Source organism: Hyla sarda, chromosome 7 (assembly GCF_029499605.1).
Source record: "Hyla sarda isolate aHylSar1 chromosome 7, aHylSar1.hap1, whole genome shotgun sequence".
NCBI classification, from domain to species: domain Eukaryota; kingdom Metazoa; phylum Chordata; class Amphibia; order Anura; family Hylidae; genus Hyla; species Hyla sarda.
Window position 1 is genome coordinate 227,047,269 of NC_079195.1, and position 24,779 is coordinate 227,072,047.

Sequence of the window (24,779 nt, forward strand, 5' to 3'; positions counted from 1 at the left end):
ATTGCCAGGCGACAACAGGAAGTGCAGCCATATTGCCAGGCGACAACAGGAAGTGCAGCCATACTGCCAGATGACAACAGGAAGTGCAGCCATATTGCCAGGTGACAACAGGAAGTGCACCCATACTGCCAGATGACAACAGGAAGTGCACCCATACTGCCAGATGACAACAGGAAGTGCAGCCATACTGCCAGATGACAACAGGAAGTGCAGCCATACTGCCAGATGACAACAGGAAGTGCAGCGATACTGCCAGATGACAACAGGAAGTGCAGCCATATTCCCAGGCGACAACAGGAAGTGCACCCATACTGCCAGATGACAACAGGAAGTGCAGCCATACTGTCAGATGACAACAGGAAGTGCAGCCATACTGCCAGATGACAACAGGAAGTGCAGCCATACTGCCAGATGACAACAGGATGTGCAGCCATATTGCCAGGCGACAACAGGAAGTGCACCCCTACTGCCAGATGACAACAGGAAGTGCAGCCATACTGCCAGATGACAACAGGAAGTGCAGCCATACTGCCAGGCGACAACAGGAAGTGCAGCCATATTGCCAGAAAACAACAGGAAGTGAAGCCATATTGGTTGTCACTTTCGAATTAGCTTCTCAGCAAGTTTGTGCTTTGTTATCGATAGGACTGGGGGGACAAGATGGCTGCTTGCCACACTTCCTGTTGTTCTGTTTGTGGTTAAGAATTGGATGCATTTGTATAGACAATACTCTGTGAACTAAACATCAGGACTCCAGACTGATATGTGGGACATAGCTAGTCCTGCTCTCAGCTGAGAAGTGATACAATTGTATCCAGTCTAGACAATGCTCTGTGAGCTAAACATCCTGGACTCTAGAGTGATACATTTTATATAGCTAGTCCTAGTCTCAGCTGAGAAGTGATACAATTGTATCCAGTCTAGACAATGCTCTGTGAGCTAAACATCCTGGACTCCAGACTGATACATTGTACATAGCTAGTCCTGCTCTCAGCTGAGAAGTGATACAATTGTATCCAGTCTAGACAATGCTCTGTGAGCTAAACATCCTGGACTCCAGACTGATCCATTGTACATAGCTCGTCCTGCTCTCAGCTGGGAAGTGATACAATTGTATCCAGTCTAGACCGTGCTCTGTGAGCTAAATACATCGGCTACATCGTCAACTACAAAATCTCATCCACTACAATATATCAGTCAGGAGTCCAGGCTGTTCAGCTCACAGAGCATTGTCTATATACAAGGGTCCCTAACCCTTCTTCTTATCGCAGCTGCCATTTTGATCGATATATGCATGTTTTATACCAGTGGTCTCAAACTGTGGCCCTCCAGATGTTGCAAAACTTCAACTCCCTACATGCCCGGACCGCCGATGGCTGTCAGGGCATGCTGGGAGTTGTAGTTTTGCCACATCTGGAGGGCCACAGTTTGAGACCACAGTTTTATACTATTATTTTTACTACTAATAAACCTGATGCTAACCTCTTGTGTTGTTCCGTGGGTGACCCGGCTGCACCCCTTGTCCCGATGTGAAGGGGGCGCGGGGTGATTTGGTACCTGTACAATGGTGCGGCGTTGCTGTAATGAGGCAGCTGTATAAGCAATGGCGTTTTATAACCCCAATTAATACGGAGGAGCCGTTGTTTAACAGCTGTGGCCGAAAAAAAAACTGATTAACTGCGACGCAAGCTTGAAAAAAGCAGCTGCGAGCTCATTGTGCGCAGACTGTAGGGCCAGTGTGTACCTGTCGCTGCCGCCGCGCTCGCCTCCCGCCTGTTATTGGAAAATGGTTGCAATTTAAGCATTTCCTGAGGCTGTCAGCACCTCCTCAGCCAGAGCAGACCCCAGACTCACCGAGGGTCCCTCCGGAGAAAAAACCCCCGAACACTGCAAACATCTCACCACATTCCCACGAAGGTTATAAGAGGGAAACCTGCAGCTGGGGACAAAGGGCGACAACCTGAAAATGTTCTATTTTGCGCCGTATCGCCAGCTCAGCCGCCATGTGGAGCTCAGAATTTTTAGAAAGTTTTTTTTTTTTTGCAAGAGATTTTAACTACCGTATCCAAGCCAATAATGTGCAATACTGTTTGCTATGGAGGTGTATCTAAACGTATTATTATGTGTGATGCTGTGTACTGCGCCACTGTATTCAAGCCTGTGTATAATACTGTCTGATGAACCCATATATCTCAGCCTATCATACTGTATGCTAAATATATGTATCTAAATTGCCTAAATGGTGTGATACTCTATGTTGAACAGTATAGCTAAGCTCATGGGTTCAACTGCCTGCTGACCTTTTTACCTAAGCCCATTATGTGATACTGATTATTTAGACAGTGTATTCAAGCCTAACATTGTGATACTGTCTATAAAAAGTTGATGTTTGTTGTTAGAGCCCATTGACTTATTGATTTAGAATACACTCCCCTGAGGATGCATGAGAACCTCCCCTGAGGATGCATTAGACACTCCCCTGAAGATGAATTAGAATCTCCCCTGAGGATGCATTAGACCCTCCCCTGAGGATGCATTAGACCCTCCCCTGAGGATGCATGAGACCCTCCCTTGAGGATGTATGGGATCCTCCCTTGAGGATGTATGGGATTCTCCCTTGAGGATGTATGGGATCCTCCCAAGGATGCATTAGACTCTCCTCTGAGGATTTATGAGGCCCTCCCTTGAGGATGTATGAGATCCTCCCTTGAGGATGTATGGGATCCTCCCCTGAGGATGCATTAGACTCTCCTCTGAGGATTTATGGGATGTTCCCCTGAGGATGTACGAGACCCTCCCCTGATGATATGAGATCTTCCCTTGAGCATGTATGGGATCCTCCCCTGAGGATATATGATACCCTCCCTTGAGGATGCATTAGACTCTCCCCTGAAAATTTATGAAGCCCTCCCCTGAGGATGTATGAGACCCTCCCTTGAGGATGTATGGGATCTTCCCCTGAGGATGCATTAGACTCTCCTCTGAGGATTTATGAGACCCTCCCTTGATGATATATGAGACCTTCCCTTGAGCATGTATGGGAACCTCCCCTGAGGATATATGAAATCCTCCCTTGAGGATGCATTAAACCCTCTCCAGAGGATGTATGAGACCCTCCACTAAGGCTTTACAAGACCTTCCCCTAAGAATGTATGAGACCCTTCCCTTAAGCTTCTTAACATCCTTTCCTGATGCTTTACAAGACCCTCCCCTGAGGATGTATGAGACCCTCCCCTGAGGATGTATGAGACCCTTCCCTTAAGCTTCATAACATCCTTCCTTGAGGCTTTACAAGAACCTCCCTTGAGGATGTATGAGACCCTCCCTTGAGGATGTATGAGACCCTCCCCTGAGGATATATGAGACCCTCCCCTGAGGATGTAAAAGATCCTCCACTGAGGCTTTATGGGACCCCCCCCCCCCCTAAAGATTTATGAACCCTCCCCTGATAACTGTTTCTTAGAATGTGAATGTATCCAGAGGGCATTTATTTAATCATTTTTATTGCAAATCTCATGTTCAAATAGTAATCACAAACAAGAAGGAAAACACTTTTCCAAGGATGAATAAAAAAGCCTTACGTGTTCCGTATCCGCACACACCTCTGCTGACCAAGACTATAGGACAATAAGCATTACGGCCTCGGACTCCCCTCTAGTTTTTGAACCAGTGTGCCTCCAGCTGTTGCCAAACTACATATCCCAGCATGTCCGGACAGCTGCTGGCTGTCCGGACATGCTGGGAGTTGTAGTATTACAACAGCTGGAGGCCCACTGGTTGGGAAACACTGTTTGGAGCAGAGTCAGGCTTCCCCCAGACCAGTCTTTTCCCAGTTCCCGTGACTTTCCGGCTGCTTTTTATCACATCCTGACACTTGAAGAAAATCAACGATTACTTTTTTGGCCAAACTTTGTCAAACTTCTCCTTTCTGTCGAAACTTACCGAGCCCCCCGGCGTGAGCGTCAATGAGGGAAGCAGCCACGGCGATCCCCTCTGGAAGGCCAAGGTCTCTGGCAGCTCGAGACGTGAGGTTATTGCCGACAGAGTCTCCTGGAGACACAACATGGTTTCCTGGGCAGACGGAGGATAAATAACAAGAGTTCAGGCTGATAAACAGAAATAAAGCAGATTCTCAGCATTATATGTGTGTGAACATGGCTCAGAACCAAATACTGAGGCCACTGGGGTGCTGAGGCCTCATTTTAGGGGACTAGAGGGGTGAGGGTATTCATAGACCAATACCCCTGAAGGGGGCGCTAATATAATACTGTCCATAAACCAGTATTTCCTGACCAGGGTGCCTCCAGCTGTTGCAGAACTACAACTCACAGCATGCCCAGACAGCCTTTGGCTGTCCGGGCATGCTGGGAGTTGTAGTTTTGCAACAGCTGGAGGCACTTTGGTTGGGCAACACTGGCCTAAGGATTTCCGGGCATGGTGGGAGTTGCAGTTTTGCAACAGCTGGACGCACACCGGTTGGGAAACATTAGCCTAAGGCTGTCCGGACATGCTGGGAGTTGTAGTTTTGCAACAGCTGGAGGTACACCGGTTGGGAAACATTAGCCTAAGGCTGTCTGGGCATGCTGGGAGTTGTAGTTTTGCAACAGCTGGAGGCACTTTGGTTGGGCAACAATGGCCTAAGAATTTCCGGGCATGGTGGGAGTTGCAGTTTTGCAACAGCTGGAGGCACACCGATTGGGAAACACTGGCCTTTGGCTGTCTAAGCATGCTGGGAGTTGTAGTTTTGAAACAGCTGGAGGCACCTTGGTTGGACATCAGGGCCATAGACATTCATATGAAAAAGAATTTGCAATTATTTTTTTTGTGTGGGAATTTGGTGCATGTACCACGGTCCCATTTTACACCTAAAACTGGGATCAACAATTTAATTTTAAATGTCCTCATTTCCCTCATAATTTCTATTATTCTTCAATGTTATTATGTTCTAGAGGGATTAATCAGCCTCATCATTCAAGTTTCGATTTATGGCCACTAAAAATAAATAAATTAATTACATGAATAAATAGAAAGAATGAAGAATGATTTAATAAATTGAATAAAGAAATTATTGCATGAATGAATAAATAAATAACTTAATAACTAACTATAAAATATATTGAATGAATGAATGAATAATAAATAATTCAATAAATAAATTCATAAACATTTCTGAATTATTTTTAAAGATTTTTTTGTAAAAAATCATTTGGTTTAGAAATAAATGAAATTAATAAATTACATTAATAAATTGAACGAATGAATGAATATATTGAATAAATAAATTAATGCATGAATGAATAAATAAATAACTTAATAGAATGATAAATAAATAAACATTTCTGAATTATTTTTAAAGATTTCTTTTTAATTAAAAACTATTTGGTTTAGTATCTATGATGACCAGGTTTACAAAAAATATAGCCAGCAATTTGGAGGGGGTTGACTTGTGTTGTTATAAGAAACATAAATATATTTGATATAAACACTTGATTCTTGTATATTGACTATATTCATGTTTAATGGTTTTTTATTTTATTTAAATTTTTGTAACTTTTTTTTGTTTCATGTTTCTATTGACAACTACAGTAAAAACAAAAAACAGTAAAGTTAAAAACATAAGAATAATAAAGTGAAATTATACAACCAAGTTTTCTTTGCAAAAGTCACGGGTAAAGATATGTCAGTGTTCCCCAACCTGTGGCTGGTGATTAGTTCTAAAGCCCCAAAATGTCACCCAAAAATAGGAAAAAATGAGGAATAAAGGGGTACTCCGCTCCTAGACATCTCATCCCCTTTCTGAAGGAAAGGGGATAAGATGTCTGATCATGGGGGTCCCACCGCTGGGACCCCCCACTATCTCCGTGCAGCACCCGGCATTCTGAAAGTTATTTTCAGAACGTTGGGTTTGGGCGGCCATGGTCATGACACCTCGCCACACCCCTTTGCGACATCATGCCACGTCCCCTCCATTCATGTCTATTTTTATTTTTCTATTTTATTTATCTTTTCCAGCATTCACCGTGCAGGATAAATGTTGCTATAATGCTATGTTTATTTACTTGTTACATTTTTTAGATGATAAATGGAAAACTTTTACAATTTTAATACAGTGATCCCTCAACTTACAATGGCCTCAACATACAATAGTTTCAACATACAATGGTCTCTTCTGGACCATTGTAACTTTAAACCAGACACAACAAACAGACAATGTACAGACAGTCCAGATCTGTGAACTGTGTCAATGGCAGGAAGAACCGACCAATCAGAATGGGCATTCACTGGTAAAACCCCTGTATTACTGAATTGTATGCACTAACTGGTGTCTGGTAGCGCCCCCTACAGTACAAGGAGGTATTACATGTTCTGTACTCTTTACCTGTATTACTGAAGTGTATGCACTGACTGGTGTCTGGTAGCGCCCCCTACAGTACAAGGAGGTATTACATGTTCTGTACTATTTACCTGTATTACTGAAGCGTATGCACTGACTGGTGTCTGGTAGCGCCCCCTACAGTACAAGGAGGTATTACATGTTCTGTACTCTTTACCTGTATTACTGAAGTGTATGCACTGACTGGTGTCTGGTAGTGCCTCCTACAGTACAGGGAGGTATTACATGTTCTGTACTCTTTACCTGTATTACTGAAGTGTATGCACTGACTGGTGTCTGGTAGTGCCCCCTACAGTACAGGGAGGTATTACATGTTCTGTACTCTTTATCTGTATTACTGAAGTGTATGCACTGACTGGTGTCTGGTAATGCCCCCTACAGTACAGGGAGGTATTACATGTTCTGTACTCTTTACCTGTATTACTGAAGTGTATGCACTGACTGGTGTCTGGTAGCGCCCCCTACAGTACAGGGAGGTATTATATCTTCTGTACTCTTTACCTGTATTACTGAAGTGTATGCACTGACTGGTGTCTGGTAGCGCCACCTACAGTACAGGGAGGTATTACATGTTCTGTACTCTTTACCTGTATTACTGAAGTGTAAGCACTGACTGGTGTCTGGTAGCACCCCCTACAGTACAGGGAGGTATTACATGTTCTGTACTCTTTACCTGTATTACTGAAGTGTATGCACTGACTGGTGTCTGGTAGCGCCCCCTACAGTACAGGGAGGTATTACATGTTCTGTACTCTTTACCTGTATTACTGAAGTGTATGCACTGACTGGTGTCTGGTAGCGCCCCCTACAGTACAGGGATGTATTACATGTTCTGTACTCTTTACCTGTATTACTGAAGTGTAAGCACTGACTGGTGTCTGGTAGCGCCCCCTACAGTACAGGGAGGTATTACATGTTCTGTACTCTTTACCTGTATTACTGAAGTGTATGCACTGACTGGTGTCTGGTAGCGCCCCCTACAGTACAGGGAGGTATTACATGTTCTGTACTCTTTACCTGTATTACTGAAGTGTATGCACTGACTGGTGTCTGGTAGCGCCCCCTACAGTACAGGGAGGTAATACATGTTCTGTACTCTTTACCTGTACCAGAGTTAGTTGCTCCTTTGGACACCAGGTGAGGGCGGCTCCATTACTTTTTTAGGACATTGTGCGTTCTGTACAGGACCCTGAAGAAGCTCCTGTCCTCTACATATACAGTGATTACAGCTCCCAGCAGATCTTTATTACTTTTATATGTAAGAATTTACTTTACCTGTATTAGTTATCTACTTATTTGTCTTTAATCCTCACTTTTTCCCATTTTTGGTTGGCATTTTGGTGGCTTCAGAACCAATTACCAGGTTTCCATAGAGTTCTAGCCTCAACATACAATGGTCGTCCTGGAACCTATTAATATTGTAACTTGAGGGGCCACTGTGCTGGTATTTATGTATTATATATAATTTTTTTATTTTATTGTATTATTGTTATAGAATTTATTTGTATTGTTGCATTTACTGTATATATTTATGTGTTATTTATATGTATAAACTTTTATTTTTTACTTATACTTGGGGACTTGCATTGCGGTGTATTTCTTTTTCCTAGTACAATGTGCTGGCAGCCACTGTCTATCCGTATAGATGCTGCAGCGCCTAGAGGGGTTGAATGGACGGGATTGGAGTTATCTCTGGTCTCAGCCGGCAGGTGTTAGATGTAATGTACAGCCTATACCCGCCATGTATGGAGCAGAATCAGCTTTATATATGGCCCCCATAAGGCTTATAAGGACAATTCAGTTCGATCTAAACCCCCAGATTTTTTTACTGTTCCAAGATGGAGGAAGTGACGCCATTTATTACCTAATGGAGGTCGACTGTACGTGGTTATTTGTTTTTTGCAGTCATGGGCACCTAGACATATACAAGAGGATAAAGGTCTCCATCGTACTGAGAAAGAAGGAGCAGCTGAAACATCATGGCCGCCACGGCGAAATAACCTTTCCTCCCCAATAAAAAACAAATGTCGTCTCAGCACTCGGCGGATATTTGATGTTCGGGGATGATGGATTACTGTGAGCGGCGCAGAGGACGAGTGTTCCAGGCGGTGGGAACCAGATGTTTTGGCAGAAATCATGGACACAGTTTGTGTTGTATACAATTCAGCTGTGGAGAAGGAACATGAGGATACGCACTAATATAACCTGTCTGCGACGATATGTCATCTATCTATCTATCTATCTATCTCATATCTATCTCATATCTATCTATCTATCTCATACCTATCTATCTCATATCTATCTATCTATCTATCTCCTATCTATCTCATATCTATCTCATATCTATCTATCTATCTCATATCTATCTCATATCTATCTATCTATCTCATATCTATCTCATATCTATCTATCTATCTATCTCCTATCTATCTCATATCTATCTCATATCTATCTATCTGGCAATTGTTTCAGGAAAAAAGTGGATCTTAGTCAGGCGCAGCTACAGTGGAAGACCGATGACGATATCCATAGGTTTACTTCAAAAGGTTTATTCAGTGGCACAACAGCAACGCGTTTCTTGCCCGCAAAGGGCACTTCCTCAGGCAATGTGCATGTACCTGGTACATGCACATTGCCTGATGAAGTGCCCTTTGCGGGCAAGAAACGCGTTGCTGTTGTGCCACTGAATAAACCTTTTGAAGTAAACCTATGGATATCGTCATCGGTCTTCCACTGTAGCTGCGCCTGACTAAGATCCACTTTTTTCCTGAAACAATTGCTGTTATACTAGCCGGTGAGTGAGGACCTGACCGGAGGATCCAGGCTGCATACAGAATACCACTTTCTACATGCGATATGGTGTTGTGCCCTGAGCGCAACATCTTCTGGTAAGTGTAAATCTTTACATTTTGCCAAAAACTCTTTAAAGTACCGCACTAGGGGCGCGTGTGTCTTTTTTCTCGTTTATCCTTTGTCTATCTATCTATCTATCTATCTCATATCTCTCTATCTCATATCTATCTATCTATCTATCTCATATCTATCTATCTATCTATCTCATATCTATCTATCGATCTATCTCATATCTATCTATCTATCTCATATCTATCTCATATCTATCTATCCTCTCATATCTTTCTATCTCATATCCATCTCATATCTATCTATCTATCTATCTATCTCATATCTATCTATCTATCTATCTATCTATCTATCTATCTATCTCATATCTATCTATCTATCTCATATCTATCTACAGCAGAAGGAAGAATAACAGCACTACCCTGGAAAAGTCCCATGTGTTTGGTGCAAGCAGAATCCCAATCCTTGGTTAGAGGCTCCAATTTGATACAGAAATAGAATCTCTCCGCATCACTCCAAAGTTCAAGCAAAAAAGTGTTTATTCCATGAACAGTGTCTCACACAACGTTTCGATCATCTCCTCCTGGTCTTTCTCAAGCTGTGTACATACTAGTGAATATCACACGTTATAGGTCAGATGTTGAGGACAAGGAGGATAACCGATACTGATGATTAGTAAGGAGCAGCAGGGGCCACATTCGAATTCGCAATATTTTGCGAATATATGGATGAATATCCGTCCTATGTTCGCGAAATTCGCATATTCGCTATGTTCGTTCTCTTTTTTTTTCCATGCAAAAATTTGTAATGAAATTTGCATTGTGCGCATGCGCGATTATATATTTCACCTAAAAGAAAGGAGGGATCAGTGTCCAGTCTGGACTCAGGGACTAAGAGAGAGAAGAGGCTCCTTCCAGGGCTTTTATGGGGGATACTCTGGTGGGGTCCCATTGGTCACCCTTAAGCCATCTGGTCACTGATACCTCCTGGGTAACAATCACATGACAACTGCTGATCACATGGGAACATTTCTTAAAGGTACAACATTCTTATATACATAACGTAGGGATAATATACAATTACAGTAGAACAGGGGGGGGGGGGCACTGCAGGGAGGTGCCTGACAGGACATCAAGGGTACAGGGTAACAACTCCTGTACTGGGCCACCACATACATATAGGAAATGGACACCAAACCACCACTATCCACCAGGACTGGTGACACCAACTACTGGACATGGAGAAGTAGGATACTAAACAACTATATAAAAGAAAGGAACACCTATGGTGCCCAACTACTGGACATTTAGGAAATGGACACTAAGCCACTAGGATTGGTGCCACCAACTATTGGACTTGGGTAAATAGGACTCTAGACAGGAGGCACTAAACTACTGCTCGACAGGACTGAAAGGCCGAACCACTGGACACCAGGAGTCATGTGATGACTGATTTGGCTCTTGGAGGAAGAGGCCATCTTGCCCACAGGAGGACCTTGTCTCATCCCAGACAGTAAACCAATAAACCATATTCGCCTTTCATGTCCGCTCTGGGAACCATACGTTTTTTTTCCCCCCGCTCATCTTTCATTGTGCCGTCTGTAAGTCCTCTTCTGACCACATTAAAAATCAACCAAAACATCTATTTTCCCACAGGTTTAACCTCATCCACCCCGGATTATCGCTGACGCTGACTCTGTGAGAAGAGACGACATTGTTTAGCTTTGCGGCCTCGGTAACACGGGATCTGTGGTGTCGGGGCAGATGCTCTTGTTGGGGCCCAATGAATGAACCCAGAGCTTTAAGTCAGGATAATATCAGATTTTGTACAGCAGTGGTCTCAAACTGTGGCCCTGCAGCTGTTGCAAAACTTCAACTCCCAGCATGCCCGGACAGCCGGGAAATTCAGGCTACCCTTTCATGGTGCCTGAACCAAGAGTCATCAGGGAGGTCCCCAGTGAGGTCCCCATTGAGGTTCCCAGCCAACCTTGTAGGCTTTGATTGATAGCGCTCTCCCTACACCAGTGGTCTCAAACTGTGGCCCTCCAGATGTTGCAAAACTTTAACTCCAAGCATGCCCAGACAGCCGGGAAATTCAGGCTGCCCATTCATGAAGCCGGAACCAAGAGTCATCAGGGAGGTCCCCATTGAGGTCCCCATTGAGGTTCCCAATCAACCTTGTAGGCCTTGATTGATAGAGCTCTCCCTACACCAGTGGTCTCAATCTGTGGCTCTCCAGATGGTGCAAAACTTCAACTCCCAGCATGCCTGGACAGCCTTAGGACAGTGTTTCCTAAGCAGTGTGCCTCCAGCTGTTGCAAAACTTCAACTCCCAGCATGCCCGGACAGCCGTTGGCTGTCCGGGCATGCTGGGAGTTGAAGTTTTGCAACAGCTGGAGGCACACTGCTTAGGAAACACTGTCCTAAGGCTGTCCAGGCATGCTGGGAGTTGTAGTTTTGCAACATCTGGAGGACCACAGTTTGAGACCACTGGTGTAGGGAGAGCTCTATCAATCAAGGCCTACAAGGTTGATTGGGAACCTCAATGGGGACCTCAATGGGGACCTCCCTGATGACTCTTGGTTCCGGCTTCATGAATGGGCAGCCTGAATTTCACGGCTGTCCGGGCATGCGGGGAGTTGAAGTTTTGCAACAGCTGGAGGCACACTGCTTAGGAAACACTGTCCTAAGGCTGTCCAGGCATGCTGGAGTTGTAGTTTTGCAACATCTGGAGGGCCACAGTTTGAGACCACTGATTTACAGTCAACAAGCCGAAATCTCAAGGAAGAGACTGAGTCGGGAAAGACGCGGTGTTCCCAGCACCGACCGCACAGCTGGAAGGAGTTTAATAGCCGGCTCAGGATTCTGCCGTCTCTGCAGCTTTTTTTTCTCCAGTCAGCTGCGCAGAATGTAAACACGTCGCGGCGCGCTCAGCGTGGAGGACAAAACTACTAATTATTCCTCCCGTCCTCCTAGGGGCCCCGCCAGCCAATCAGCACACAGCGCTCATGTTTGGGTCTATAATTGACGGCTTAGTGGAAATTGCACCCTATGGTTTAATGTACGGTGAATACGGCGGCTCGGAAGGAATGTTGGCCGGGACGGTCGAAGCTGTAAATTGAATTTCACCCAGAGAACGTCAAGAAAACGAAGAAAACTGCACTAAATCCGTGAAGGTTATAGGGATAGAGGCAACACGCAGGGTAGAAAGGTGCGAGGTTGCATTTAGGATTCTTCAGGCTTCAGAGCTAAAAATTACCCAGCATTCCTTGCCTGTTCAGTGTCTGCAGTAGACATGGGCTACGGAAAATGAACATCTCTTCTGGATGTGTCTGTCCACAAGACTTCTGACTGCTTCCACCTACAAACAGCAGAATTGGGAATGAAGCTCTGGAGTAAAATAAAGTAACTAAGGATTGCTGTAAGGCAGTGAATCCCAACCAGTGTGCCCCCAGCTGTTGCAAAACTACAACTAACAGAATGCAGACAGACATTGGCCTCCTTCTATGTACACGGATATAACTACTATAATACTGCCTCCTATGTACAAGAATATAACTACTATAATACTGCTCCTATATACAAGAATATAACTACTATAATACTGCTCCTATATACAAGAATATAACTACTATAATACTGCTTCTATATACAAGAATATATCTACTATAATACTGCCCCTATATACAAGAATATATCTACTATAATACTGCTCCTATATACAAGAATATAACTACTATAATACTGCCTCCTATATACAGGAATATAACTACTATAATACTGCTCCTATATACAAGAATATAACTACTATAATACTGTCCCCTATATACAAGAATATAACTACTATAATACTGCTTCTATATACAAGAATATAACTACTATAATCTATCCTATATACAAGAATATAACTACTATAATACTGCTCCTATATATAAGAATATAACTATTATAATACTGCCTCCTATATACAAAAATATAACTACTATAATACTGCTCCTATATACAGGAATATAACTACTATAATACTGCCTCCTATATACAAGAATATAACTACTATAATACTGCTCCTATATACAAGAATATAGCTGCTATAATACTGCTCCTATATACAAGAATATAACTACTATAATACTGCTCCTATATACAAGAATATAACTACTATAATACTGCTCCTATATACAGGAATATAACTACTATAATACTGCCTCCTATATACAAAAATATAACTACTATAATACTGCTCCTATATACAGGAATATAACTACTATAATACTGCCTCCTATATACAAGAATATAACTACTATAATACTGCTCCTATATACAAGAATATAACTGCTATAATACTGCTCCTATATACAAGAATATAACTACTATAATACTGCTCCTATATGCAAGAATATAAGTACAATAATATTGCTCCTATATACAAGAATATAATTACTATAATACTGCTCCTATATACAAGAATATAACTACTATAATACTGCTCCTATATACAAGAATATAACTACTATAATACTGCCCCTATATACAAGAATATAACTACTATAATACTGTTCCTATATACAAGAATATAACTACTATAATACTGTCTCCTATATACAAGAATATAACTACTATAATACTGCTCCTATATACAAGAATATAACTACTATAATACTGCCTCCTATATACAAGAATATAACTACTATAATACTGCTCCTATATACAAGAATATAACTACTATAATACTGCTCCTATATACAAGAATATAACTACTATAATACTGCTCCTATATACAAGAATATAACTACTATAATACTGCTCCTATATACAAGAATATAACTACTATAATACTGCTCCTATATAAAAGAATATAACTACTATAATACTGCTCCTATATACAAGAATATAACTACTATAATACTGCTCCTATATACAAGAATATAACTACTATAATACTGCTCCTATATACAAGAATATAACTACTATAATACTGCTCCTATATACAAGAATATAACTACTATAATACTGCTCCTATATAAAAGAATATAACTACTATAATACTGCTCCTATATACAAGAATATAACTACTATAATACTGCTCCTATATAAAAGAATATAACTACTATAATACTGCTCCTATATACAAGAATATAACTACTATAATACTGCTCCTATATACAAGAATATAACTACTATAATACTGCTCCTATATATTGTCTTCATGGCGGATCTCCAGAATGTATGTGGAGGGGGGGGGGGGGGGGGAGGTGTTTGCATTTTTTAAACATAGTCTACATAGTAGTCACATTGTGCAGCTGTCCGTGTTGGGGTCCTGATCCGGGTTTCGTGCTCGCCCCGTGGGGGGTCGCAGACTGTCAGACAGAAGCCCTTGAACTTGCGGATTCCCAGCTGTCGGGGGGGGGGGGGGGGGGGGGGGGGGGGGTCGTTGACACTTTTGACATCAGGAGGTTTGAAGTTTTTATGGGGACGACATCTCGGCCTTTTAGAGGAGCGATGACATGTCTGGTAATAAGCTGTCACTGCGCTGCCAAACCAGAGACACGTTTCTCACCTCCGTCCATTGTTACCGCTTATATTTCAGCTCCAGAGTAAAACATCTTTGTCCCATTTCCTCCCACAAATTTGTTAATAATGATATTATATAATAAAATAGTAAAGAAGCAACTGATACTAACGAGTTCCATGTCGGATCCAAGATGATATCACTATTAGTGTAAGTGACCAGGACTGGTGCAGGAATTTTTGTCACCCTTGGAAAAGATAAATTTACCCTTTGACACGCCCCACCTTACTACTGGGGTGACACACTGTAACAAAGTGGTGCTGCTGACTGAGCCAGTGGTTCGATGCTGGCTGTCTTACTTTTTTGCGGCAGAGTGGTGCCCTTATCATGGCGGCTGACTATTTTGCCTGGAGCAGAAGGAGCAGGAGAAAAAAGCAGAACCTTCTGAAGGCGCTGATCGCAATCCAGACCATTAAACACAAATGTGTAAGAGAAGAGCGCCAAGAGGCACTATATTTATTAACAGATTCCAATAACGCGTTTCGGAGGGTATCTCCTCCTTCATCAGATTGGCATCCATTTGTATGGGAGAAGATCCTATCCTCTCTCGTTGGACCTTGGGCTTTGCAGTTCGCTCCCTCTTCCACTCCAGTACCCCAAAGGGGCGATATCCCGGCTTTATCATCTATCTGGTGAGCGCCAAATTTAAAGAGTCTATGCCATTCAGTCCTGATTGGTGCCTAGGATAATACACGAGGCGCTGTCCTCTCCCCCACCCCCACCCCTTTTTTCTCTTTCCCTCTACAGGTTTACTATTTTGCCTATAGTCAGAGCCGGTCCTGTATGTGAGCGCACGGAACAAGGATACAACCAAAGGATCCCTACACCGCTCCCTCCCACACCCATTATATAACGGAACCGACAGTATACAGCTCACCCCTCCCCACGCCCTTCAACACCCATTATATAACAGAACCGACAGTATACAGCTCGCCCCTCCCCACGCCCTTCAACACCCATTATATAACAGAACCGACAGTATACAGCTCACCCCTCCCCACGCCCTTCAACACCCATTATATAACAGAACCGACAGTATACAGCTCGCCCCTCCCCACGCCCTTCAACACCCATTATATAACAGAACCTACAGTATACAGCTCACCCCTCCCCACACCCTTCAACACCCATTATATAACAGAACCGACAGTATACAGCTCGCCCCTCCCCACGCCCTTCAACACCCATTACATAACGGGGACAACAGAATTATGTTTTTTAAGACACAAGTTTATGTGAAGACCACCAGATCTGGAAGAGATTGCATGTTCAAGTAAATTAAAGTTCTTATTTAAAAAAAAAAAAAAAAAAATTAAGATAGCACCACCCCTGTCCTCAGGTTGTGTGTGGTATTACAACTCAGTTCAGTTCAATTGAAGTGAATGGAGTCAAGTTGTAATACCACACACAACCTGAGGACAGGGGTGGTGCTGTTAGAAGAAAAAAAAATCAGCTCTGTTTTTCTATTCCTGTAGCTATGACTCCCATAATGCCCCTGAAGGCCTTTGGCGGCCATATTGCAGTCTTCCCAAACCTTTTTGCTCTCCAGAGGCAGCTAAACCGCTGGAGAGCCACAAGCTGGGAAACACAGCCATTTTGAAACAAATATAACAACTCATTTAAAAAAATGTAACTTTTTGTGAAGTTTTCATAACTTAAAAAAAAAAAAAATATATATATATATATATATATTTATATTATTTTAGAGGACAGTGAGAAGACTGTAGAGTTCATGTTGAGTTGAAGCCAAGTGATTCATCCTCCTAACCCAGTATTTTCCAACCAGGGTGCCCCCAGCTGTTTCAAAACTACAACTCCCAGCATGATTAGACATCCTTAGACCAATGGTTTACAACCAGTGTGTTGCAAAACTACAACTCCCAGCATGTCCAGACATTCTTAGACCAATGATTCCGAACCAGTGTGCCTCCAGCTGTTGCAAAACTACTACTCCATGTATGCCCAGACATCCTTAGACCAGTGTTTTACAACCAGTGTGCCTCCAGCTGTTGCAAAACTACAACTTCCAGCATACCCCGACATCCTAAGACCAGTGTTATACAACTCGTGTGTCTCAAGTTGTCACAAAACTACAACTCTCAGCATGCCCGGACATCCTTAGACCAATGGTTTCCAACCAGCGTGCCTCCAGCTGTTGCAAAACTACAACTCCCAGAATGCCCGGACAGCTGTTGGTAGTTTTGCAACAGCTGGAGACACCTTGGTTAGGAAACCTAGTGTCCTAACCTGATAGTAACCAGTCCCCACTTGATGATAGATCCATCTAGCGGACATGTGCTTATACTGGGTGTGCAGATTGTTCTTCTACCTGGAATGTGCGATGCTCTGCGGTGTGCGTGAAGCTCTTTATGGGGTCGCTCTCTACACCTTTCATGTGGTTTCCACAGTAACCCTATATTTACCAGACATAAGAAGCCGCAGCGCAGACAACAATGTGTCTATGACCGTCGGATATAAAGGTTAATATAGAAATAAAGAGGCGCCCCGACCCCCCGCCCCGCGAGCCGCACTTTATCTGTCATGTAGGACTTGGACACTTTGTGCCTTCTATAGTTATGGCTGGCAGCGCGGCTGTGAAAAAAACACGGAGCCAAAAAAGACAAAAGGACAAAGTTCTGTTCCCAGTAACCTGTCTGCCAACAACACAGAGGCCCCATTGTGCGAGCCTCAAGAAAAGTCGGAATTTAATGTAATTCCCCGCAATATGACTGCGACCGCCAAAAGATACATATCACCCGGACCTTGTATGTTCTTCTTATGTAAGTGTCACGGAAAGTCATGGATTCTTGTCCCATCATATCCTCTGGGCCGGCTCTGCTTTTAGGCAAAATAGGCAGCTGCCTAGAGCACCCTCTAGATCAGTGGTCTCCAACCTTCGGACCTCCAGATGTTGCAAAACTATAACTCCCAGCATGCCCGGACAGCCAACTCCCAGCATGTCCAGACATTCTTAGACCAATGATTCCCAACCAGTGTGCCTCCAGCTGTTGCAAAACTACTACTCCATGTATGCCCAGACATCCTTAGACCAGTGTTTTACAACCAGTGTGCCTCCAGCTGTTGCAAAACTACAACTTCCAGCATACCCCGACATCCTAAGACCAATGATTTCCAACCAGCGTGCCTCCAGCTGTTGCAAAACTACAACTCCCAGAATGCCCGGACAGCTGTTGGTAGTTTTACAACAGCTGGAGACACCATGGTTAGGAAACCTAGTGTCCTAACCTGATAGTAACCAGTCCCCCCTTGATGATAGATCCATCTAGCGGACATGTGCTTATACTGGGTGTGCAGATTGTTCTTCTACCTGGAATGTGCGATGCTCTGCGGTGTGCGTGAAGCTCTTTATGGGTGTGTCACCCCAGTAGTAAGGAGATTACATGAGGAGGAGGTTTGTTACAGTGTGTCACCCCAGTAGTAAGGAAATTACATGAGGAGGAGGTTTGTTACAGTGTGTCACCCCAGTAGTAAGGAGATTACATGAGGAGAGGTTTGTTACAGTGTGTCACTCCAGTAGTAAGGAAATTACATGAGGAGGAGGTTTGTTACAGTGTGTCACCCCAGTAGTAAGGAGATTGCATGAGGAGGAGGTTTGTTACAGTGTGTCACCCCAGTAGTAAGGAGATTACATGAGGAGAAGGTTTGTTACAGTGTGTCACCCCAGTAGTAAGGATATTACATGAGGAGGAGGTTTGTTACAGTGTGTCACCCCAGTAGTATGGAGATTACATGAGGAGGAGGTTTGTTACAGTGTGTCACCCCAGTAGTAAGGAAATTACATGAGGAGGAGGTTTGTTACAGTGTGTCACCCCAGTAGTAAGGATATTACATGAGGAGGAGGTTTGTTACAGTGTGTCACCCCAGTAGTAAGGAGATTACATGAGGAGAGGTTTGTTACAGTGTGTCACCCCAGTAGTAAGGAAATTACATGAGGAGGAGGTTTGTTACAGTGTGTCACCCCAGTAGTAAGGAGATTACATGAGGAGAGGTTTGTTACAGTGTGTCACTCCAGTAGTAAGGAAATTACATGAGGAGGAGGTTTGTTACAGTGTGTCACCCCAGTAGTAAGGAGATTGCATGAGGAGGAGGTTTGTTACAGTGTGTCACCCCAGTAGTAAGGAGATTACATGAGGAGAAGGTTTGTTACAGTGTGTCACCCCAGTAGTAAGGATATTACATGAGGAGGAGGTTTGTTACAGTGTGTCACCCCAGTAGTATGGAGATTACATGAGGAGGAGGTTTGTTACAGTGTGTCACCCCAGTAGTAAGGAGATTATACGAGGAGGAGGTTTGTTACAGTGTGTCACCCCAGTAGTAAGAACATTACATGAGAAGGAGGTTTGTTACAGTGTGCCACCCCAGTAGTAAGGAGATCACATGAGAAGGAGGTTTGTTACTGTGTGTCACCCCAGTAGTAAGGAGATTACATGAGGAGGAGGTTTGTTACTGTGTGTCACCCCAGTAGTAAGGAGATTACATGAGGAGGAGGTTTGTTACAGTGTGTCATCCCAGTAGTAAGGAGATTACATGGGGAGGAGGTTTGTTACAGTATGTCACCCTAGTAGTAAGGAGATTACATGAAGAGGGGGTTTGTTACAGTGTGTCACCCCAGTAGTAAGGAGATTACATGAGGAGGAGGTTTGTAACAGTGTGTCACCCTAGTAGTAAGGAGATTACATGAGGAGGAGGTTTGTTACAGGGTGTCACTTGTTACAGTGTGTCACCCCAGTAGTGGTGGGACGTGTCAATGGGTGTAGTCAAGGAGGAGGCAAAAATCCTAGCACCAGGCCTGTTCTTGTTAATATACCACTCCCTCCCTGCCGGCCTATCACCAGGAGGCGCCACCTACTGTCTGAAGGGGGGCACAGAGGTGACCTGTGACAGGGGAGTATAGCCTGGGCCTGACTGGTGCCTACTATTATCCGGGGCACCCGTCACCAGGTAGTAATAACTGGCATCAAAGATCGCTCCTATGTCGGGCATTTTACTGTTTAAATGCCGGGATCATTAGCGACCAGGGCATTCAAACAGTTGTCGAAGCACATCCTCGGTGTCTATCGGTCCGGTTACATTGATCTGTATAAGCAATAAAATGATTGCTTATAAAAAGGACCCTAGAGATAAAGAAGGAAGTGTTATAAAAAAAAAAATGATATTAGTAATAATCTAATTACAATGTTATCATTTTCATTTTCCCATTTTCCAATGAAATGTTATCATTTTCCCATTTTCCAATGAAAATGATTAACTTATTATATTCCTGATCCTACATGGTCAATGGCATAATTGCAAAAAAAAACAAAAAAAACCATATAGCAAAATAGAAAAAAAAAATTCATAAATAATCATCAGAAAGTCAAAAACTATGTAAAAGTGTTTTCGGAAAAAACTACAGCCTAAAATTGCTCATTTTTGGTTTGTATGGTCTATCACAGTGTTTCCCAACTACAACTCCCAGTATGCCCAAACAGCCAAAGGCCAGTGTTTACAAACAAGTGTGCCTCCAGCTGTTGCAAAACTACAACAGATCCCTGCAATATGACTACTAATGTCTGTCTAGGCCGGAGATTACATGGCTGTGTGCTTGATGTTGAGGGTTCACATACTTTTGTCCATACACAAAATTATGTTATGTTATTAGTTATATTTTTGCACGTTTTTTATAGCCTGCCATAGGTAACTCCGCTGTTCAGTCTCCGAGTTTGCTTTGGTCACATGACCCCTTTTCTTTCTGGAAAAAAAATTTTAATAAAAAAAAAAAATAAATAAAAAAAAAAAAAAATATATATATATATATATATATATATATATATATATATATATATAAATAACTTTCTTCCCTAATTAAATCATCATCCAGATTTCAAAGCCCCAGTTACAAAACTCCATAAAGTGCGGAGAAGACTGAGCGACTATTCACCTCCACGTGGAAACAGTTTAATTAGGGGCCCGCGTCCCGCACGGCGCAAAACTGCCAAAAAAAATAAAATTTTAAGGCTTTGTTCAAAAGAAAAAAAACAACAAAAAAAATTCTTGTAAACTAACAGGTTCCTCCAAATGAGAGAAACATAAACAGCCAAGAAAAACACAGAGAAAAAAAGTCCCACATATAACGTAACATCTGAAGACCGTAAAAAGAAAATTGTGGCGGTCCGCAGTGAGGGAGGTGTTAACACGGCTGCCCCTGTGTTTTCGTTATACCTTCCCTTCATATTGGGGGCTTTAATGGGGGCACGAGTGACGCGGCGGCGGCTCCTAATGAGGTCATAAGACGGATCCGCGCGAGGAATTAGCTTAAGCGCGAACTGTAAGAATGACATCATCGGTAACAAGTTTTAAGGTTTTTATCTCACTACAATTAAGGCCTATGAAGTGACAACAAACAAATCGCCAGGTGTCGCCTTGGTTTCCTTTTGGCGAAAAATAAATAAATACAGAAATGAATAACTAAATACATTTCATTAATTAATTAAATTAATTAATAACATAAAAAGAATGAATGATAAATAAATAGATATATAAATAAAATAAATAAATAAAAAACATTAAATGAATAAATAAAATAAAAATTAATTAATTAAATGAATAAATAAATAAATAAAATAAAATAAATAAAATGAATAAATAAATACATAAATGAATAACTAAATACATTTAATTAATTAATTAATTAATTAATAACATACGGTAAATAGAATGAATGATAAATAAATAGGTATATAAATAAAATAAATAAATAAAAAACATTAAATGAATAAATAAATTAAATTAAATAAATTAATTAATTTAATGAATAAATAAATAAACTAAATGAATAAATAAATAAAATAAATAAATAAATAAAATGAATAAATAAATAAATACATTTAATAATTAAATGAATAAATAAAATAAATAAATAATAATGTAAAAAAAATCATTGAAAAAAAAATAAAAAAGAAGAAAAATTTACTGGGAGATCCTGGACAGAGGAGATCCGAGAGAGATCAAGTCTGGACAATTTTAAGTGGTATCTCTATCTCATTAAATGGGTAACCCGGAGGAATAAAAAATACATTTCAAATCAACTGGTGCCAGAAAGTTTTATACATTTGTAAATTAATTCTATATAAAAAAAATCTTAATCCTTCAAGTATTTATAAGCTGCTGTATGCTCCACAGGAAGTTGTGTAGTTCTTTCCAGTCTGACCACAGTGCTCTCTGCTGCCACCTCTGTCCATGTCAGGAACTGCCCGGAGCAGGAGAGGTTTACTATGGGGATTTTGACAGTTCCTGACACGGACAGAGGTGTCAGCAGAGAGCACTGTGGTCAGACTGGAAAGAACTACACAACTTCCTATGGAGCATACAGCAGCTGATAAGTACTGGAGGGATTAAGATTTTTATATGGAAGTAATTTAAAAATCTGTTTAACTTTCTGGCACCAGTTGATTTGAAAACATATTTTTTTCCTCAATGGCAGGATTTCTGTTTAAAATTCCCAGCAAATTTGGAACCCGAGATTAAAGTGATCTGGAGACATATTTTCCGTATGTCCATGGACTTACATGGGACTTCCGGCAAATACATTTCCTGATCGCAGTAGTCTTGGAGCAAGTTTTGGGCACCATCATGGGAGGTATGCTTTAAGCTATCCCCTATCCTGATCAACAAGCTGATAAGTAGGGGGGATCCGACCATTAGGGCCCCCAACAATCACAAAACCGGGGACATTAGTGTCCCCAAAATGAATGGAGAGCACTGTACATCGATAGCTGTGTTTCCCCAACTAGAGTGCCTCCAGCTGGTGCAAAACTACAACTCCCAGCACGCTCGGACAGCCGTTGGCTGTCCGGGCGTGCTGGGAGTTGTAGTTTTGCAACAGCTGGAGGAACACAGATTGGTAAACACAGCTTTTTATGGCGACCAAACAATTCCGTGTTGAGCACTCGGCTATTACCAGCTGGACCCTTTGTAATATAACTCGGAATACCCCTTTAAAAAGGTACTCCCTTGGAAAAATCTTTTTTTAATCAACTAGTGCCAGAAAGTTAAACAGATTTGTAAATTACTTCTATTTAAAAATCTTATCCCTTCCAGTACTTATCAGCTGCTTTATTCTCCACAGGAAGTTCTTTTCTTTTTGAATTTCCTTTTTGTCTGACCACAGTGCTCTGTCCATTTTAGGAACTGTCCAGAGCAGGAGAGGTTTTCTATGGGGATTTGCTCCTACTCTGGACAGTTCCTGACATGGACAGAGGTGTCAGCAGAGAGCACTGTGGTCAGACAGAAAGGAAATTGAAAAAGAAAAAGAACTTCCTCTGGAACATACAGCAGCTGATAAGTACTGGAAGGATTATGATTTTTAAATAGAAGCAATTTAACAATCTATATAACTTTCTGGCTCCAGTTGATTTAAAAAATAATAATAATGTTTTCCAGGGGAGTACCACTTTAAGTCTCTAGTTACACCCCTGGGGACAGAGAGTGGTTTGAGTCATAACAAGTTCTGTACAGCGCTGCAGAATATGTTGGCGCTATATAAAGGAATTTTATTTTTGAGTTTATTAGCATTATCCTGTGCAACCCCTCTATGGTACCCCACCCCCCCCCCCCCTCCCAATCCTAGGCTTGGCACCATAAGTAACGCATTACAGGCTTATATTGTTGGGCACCTTAATATTTGGGGTTAAACAGTCGTCCTTTAATCCGTCTGATTTTTTAATGCTCCTTAATCAAAGTAAGGTCAGACCGAACCACAAGCTGAGGAGCAGCGAACGTCAAGGAGTCACCACATCAAACACCGCTCTGCTGTGCAACCAAACAGCGAGGAATGAAAAAGAGCAAGAAAATACCGCAGGAGGACGAGGCGACAGAGAATGGGAAATGATCAGTGAATGGGCGCACTTACAGTAACGACCGCGTACACAATTACCCGGCGCACAACGGTCACACTTCCTGTTGGTTAAACAAAATGGTTGTATTGTTGTGAAGTTTTGCACATTACAGAAGAGACTATTGGAGTAATATGGAGCATAAAAGATCTTAAAGGGAACATTTGTATGTAATTTAAAGGAATTCATTAGATATCAATCTGTAAAAGAGAAATAATGGTAGGGGAACTCCTCATTACTTCTGCTGGTAGGGGAACTCCTCATTACTTCTGATGGAAGGTGAACTCCTCATTACTTATGGTGGTAGGTGAACCCCTCATTATTTCTACTGGTAGGTGAACCTCCCATTACTGTTGCTGGTAGGTGAACCCTTCATTACTGCTGCTGGTAGGTGAACTCCACATTATTGCTGCTGGTAGGTGAACCTCTCTTTACTGCTGCTGGTAGGTGAACCCTTCATTATTTCTGCTGGTAGGTGAACCCTTCATTACTTCTTCTGGTAGGTGAACCCTTCATTATTTCTGCTGGTAGGTGAACCTCTCATTATTTCTGCTGGTAGGTGAACCTCTCATTACTGCTGCTGGTAGGTGAACCCTTCATTATTTCGGCTGGTAGGTGAACCTCTCATTATTTCTGCTGGTAGGTGAACCTCTCATTACTGCTGCTGGTAGATGAACTCCACATTATTGCTACTGGTAGGTAAACGCCACTTCACTTCTGCTCGTAGGTGAATTCCTCTTTCATTCTCCTGGAAAGTAAATTCCTCATTACTTCTGCTGGTAGGTGAATCCCTCATTACTTCTGCTGGTAGGTGAATCCCTCATTACTTCTGCCGGTAGGTGATTCCCTCATTACTTCTGCTGGTAGGTGATTCCCTCATTACTTCTGCTGGTAGGTGATTCCCTCATTACTTCTGTTGGTAGGGGAACTCCTCATTACTTCTGCTGGTAGGGGAACTCCTCATTACTTCTGGTGGTAGATGAACTCCTCCTTACTTCTGCCGGTAGGTGAACTCTTCATACTTCTGCTGGTAGGTGAACCCCCTCATTACTGCTGCTGGT

The 24,779-nt window shown here is 42.2% G+C and overlaps 1 protein-coding gene across 5 annotated transcripts in view; it reads right to left on the minus strand.

Moving 5' to 3' along the window:
- FGGY (FGGY carbohydrate kinase domain containing) overlaps window positions 1-24,779 on the minus strand; it is a 207,520-nt gene that overhangs the window by 110,269 nt on the left and 72,472 nt on the right. For all 5 annotated transcript variants that reach the window (XM_056532944.1, XM_056532945.1, XM_056532948.1 and 2 more), the window contains exon 7: window positions 3,943-4,071. In XM_056532944.1, the coding sequence (XP_056388919.1) occupies window positions 3,943-4,071 (129 nt within the window). The remainder of the gene's footprint in view (window positions 1-3,942; window positions 4,072-24,779) is intronic.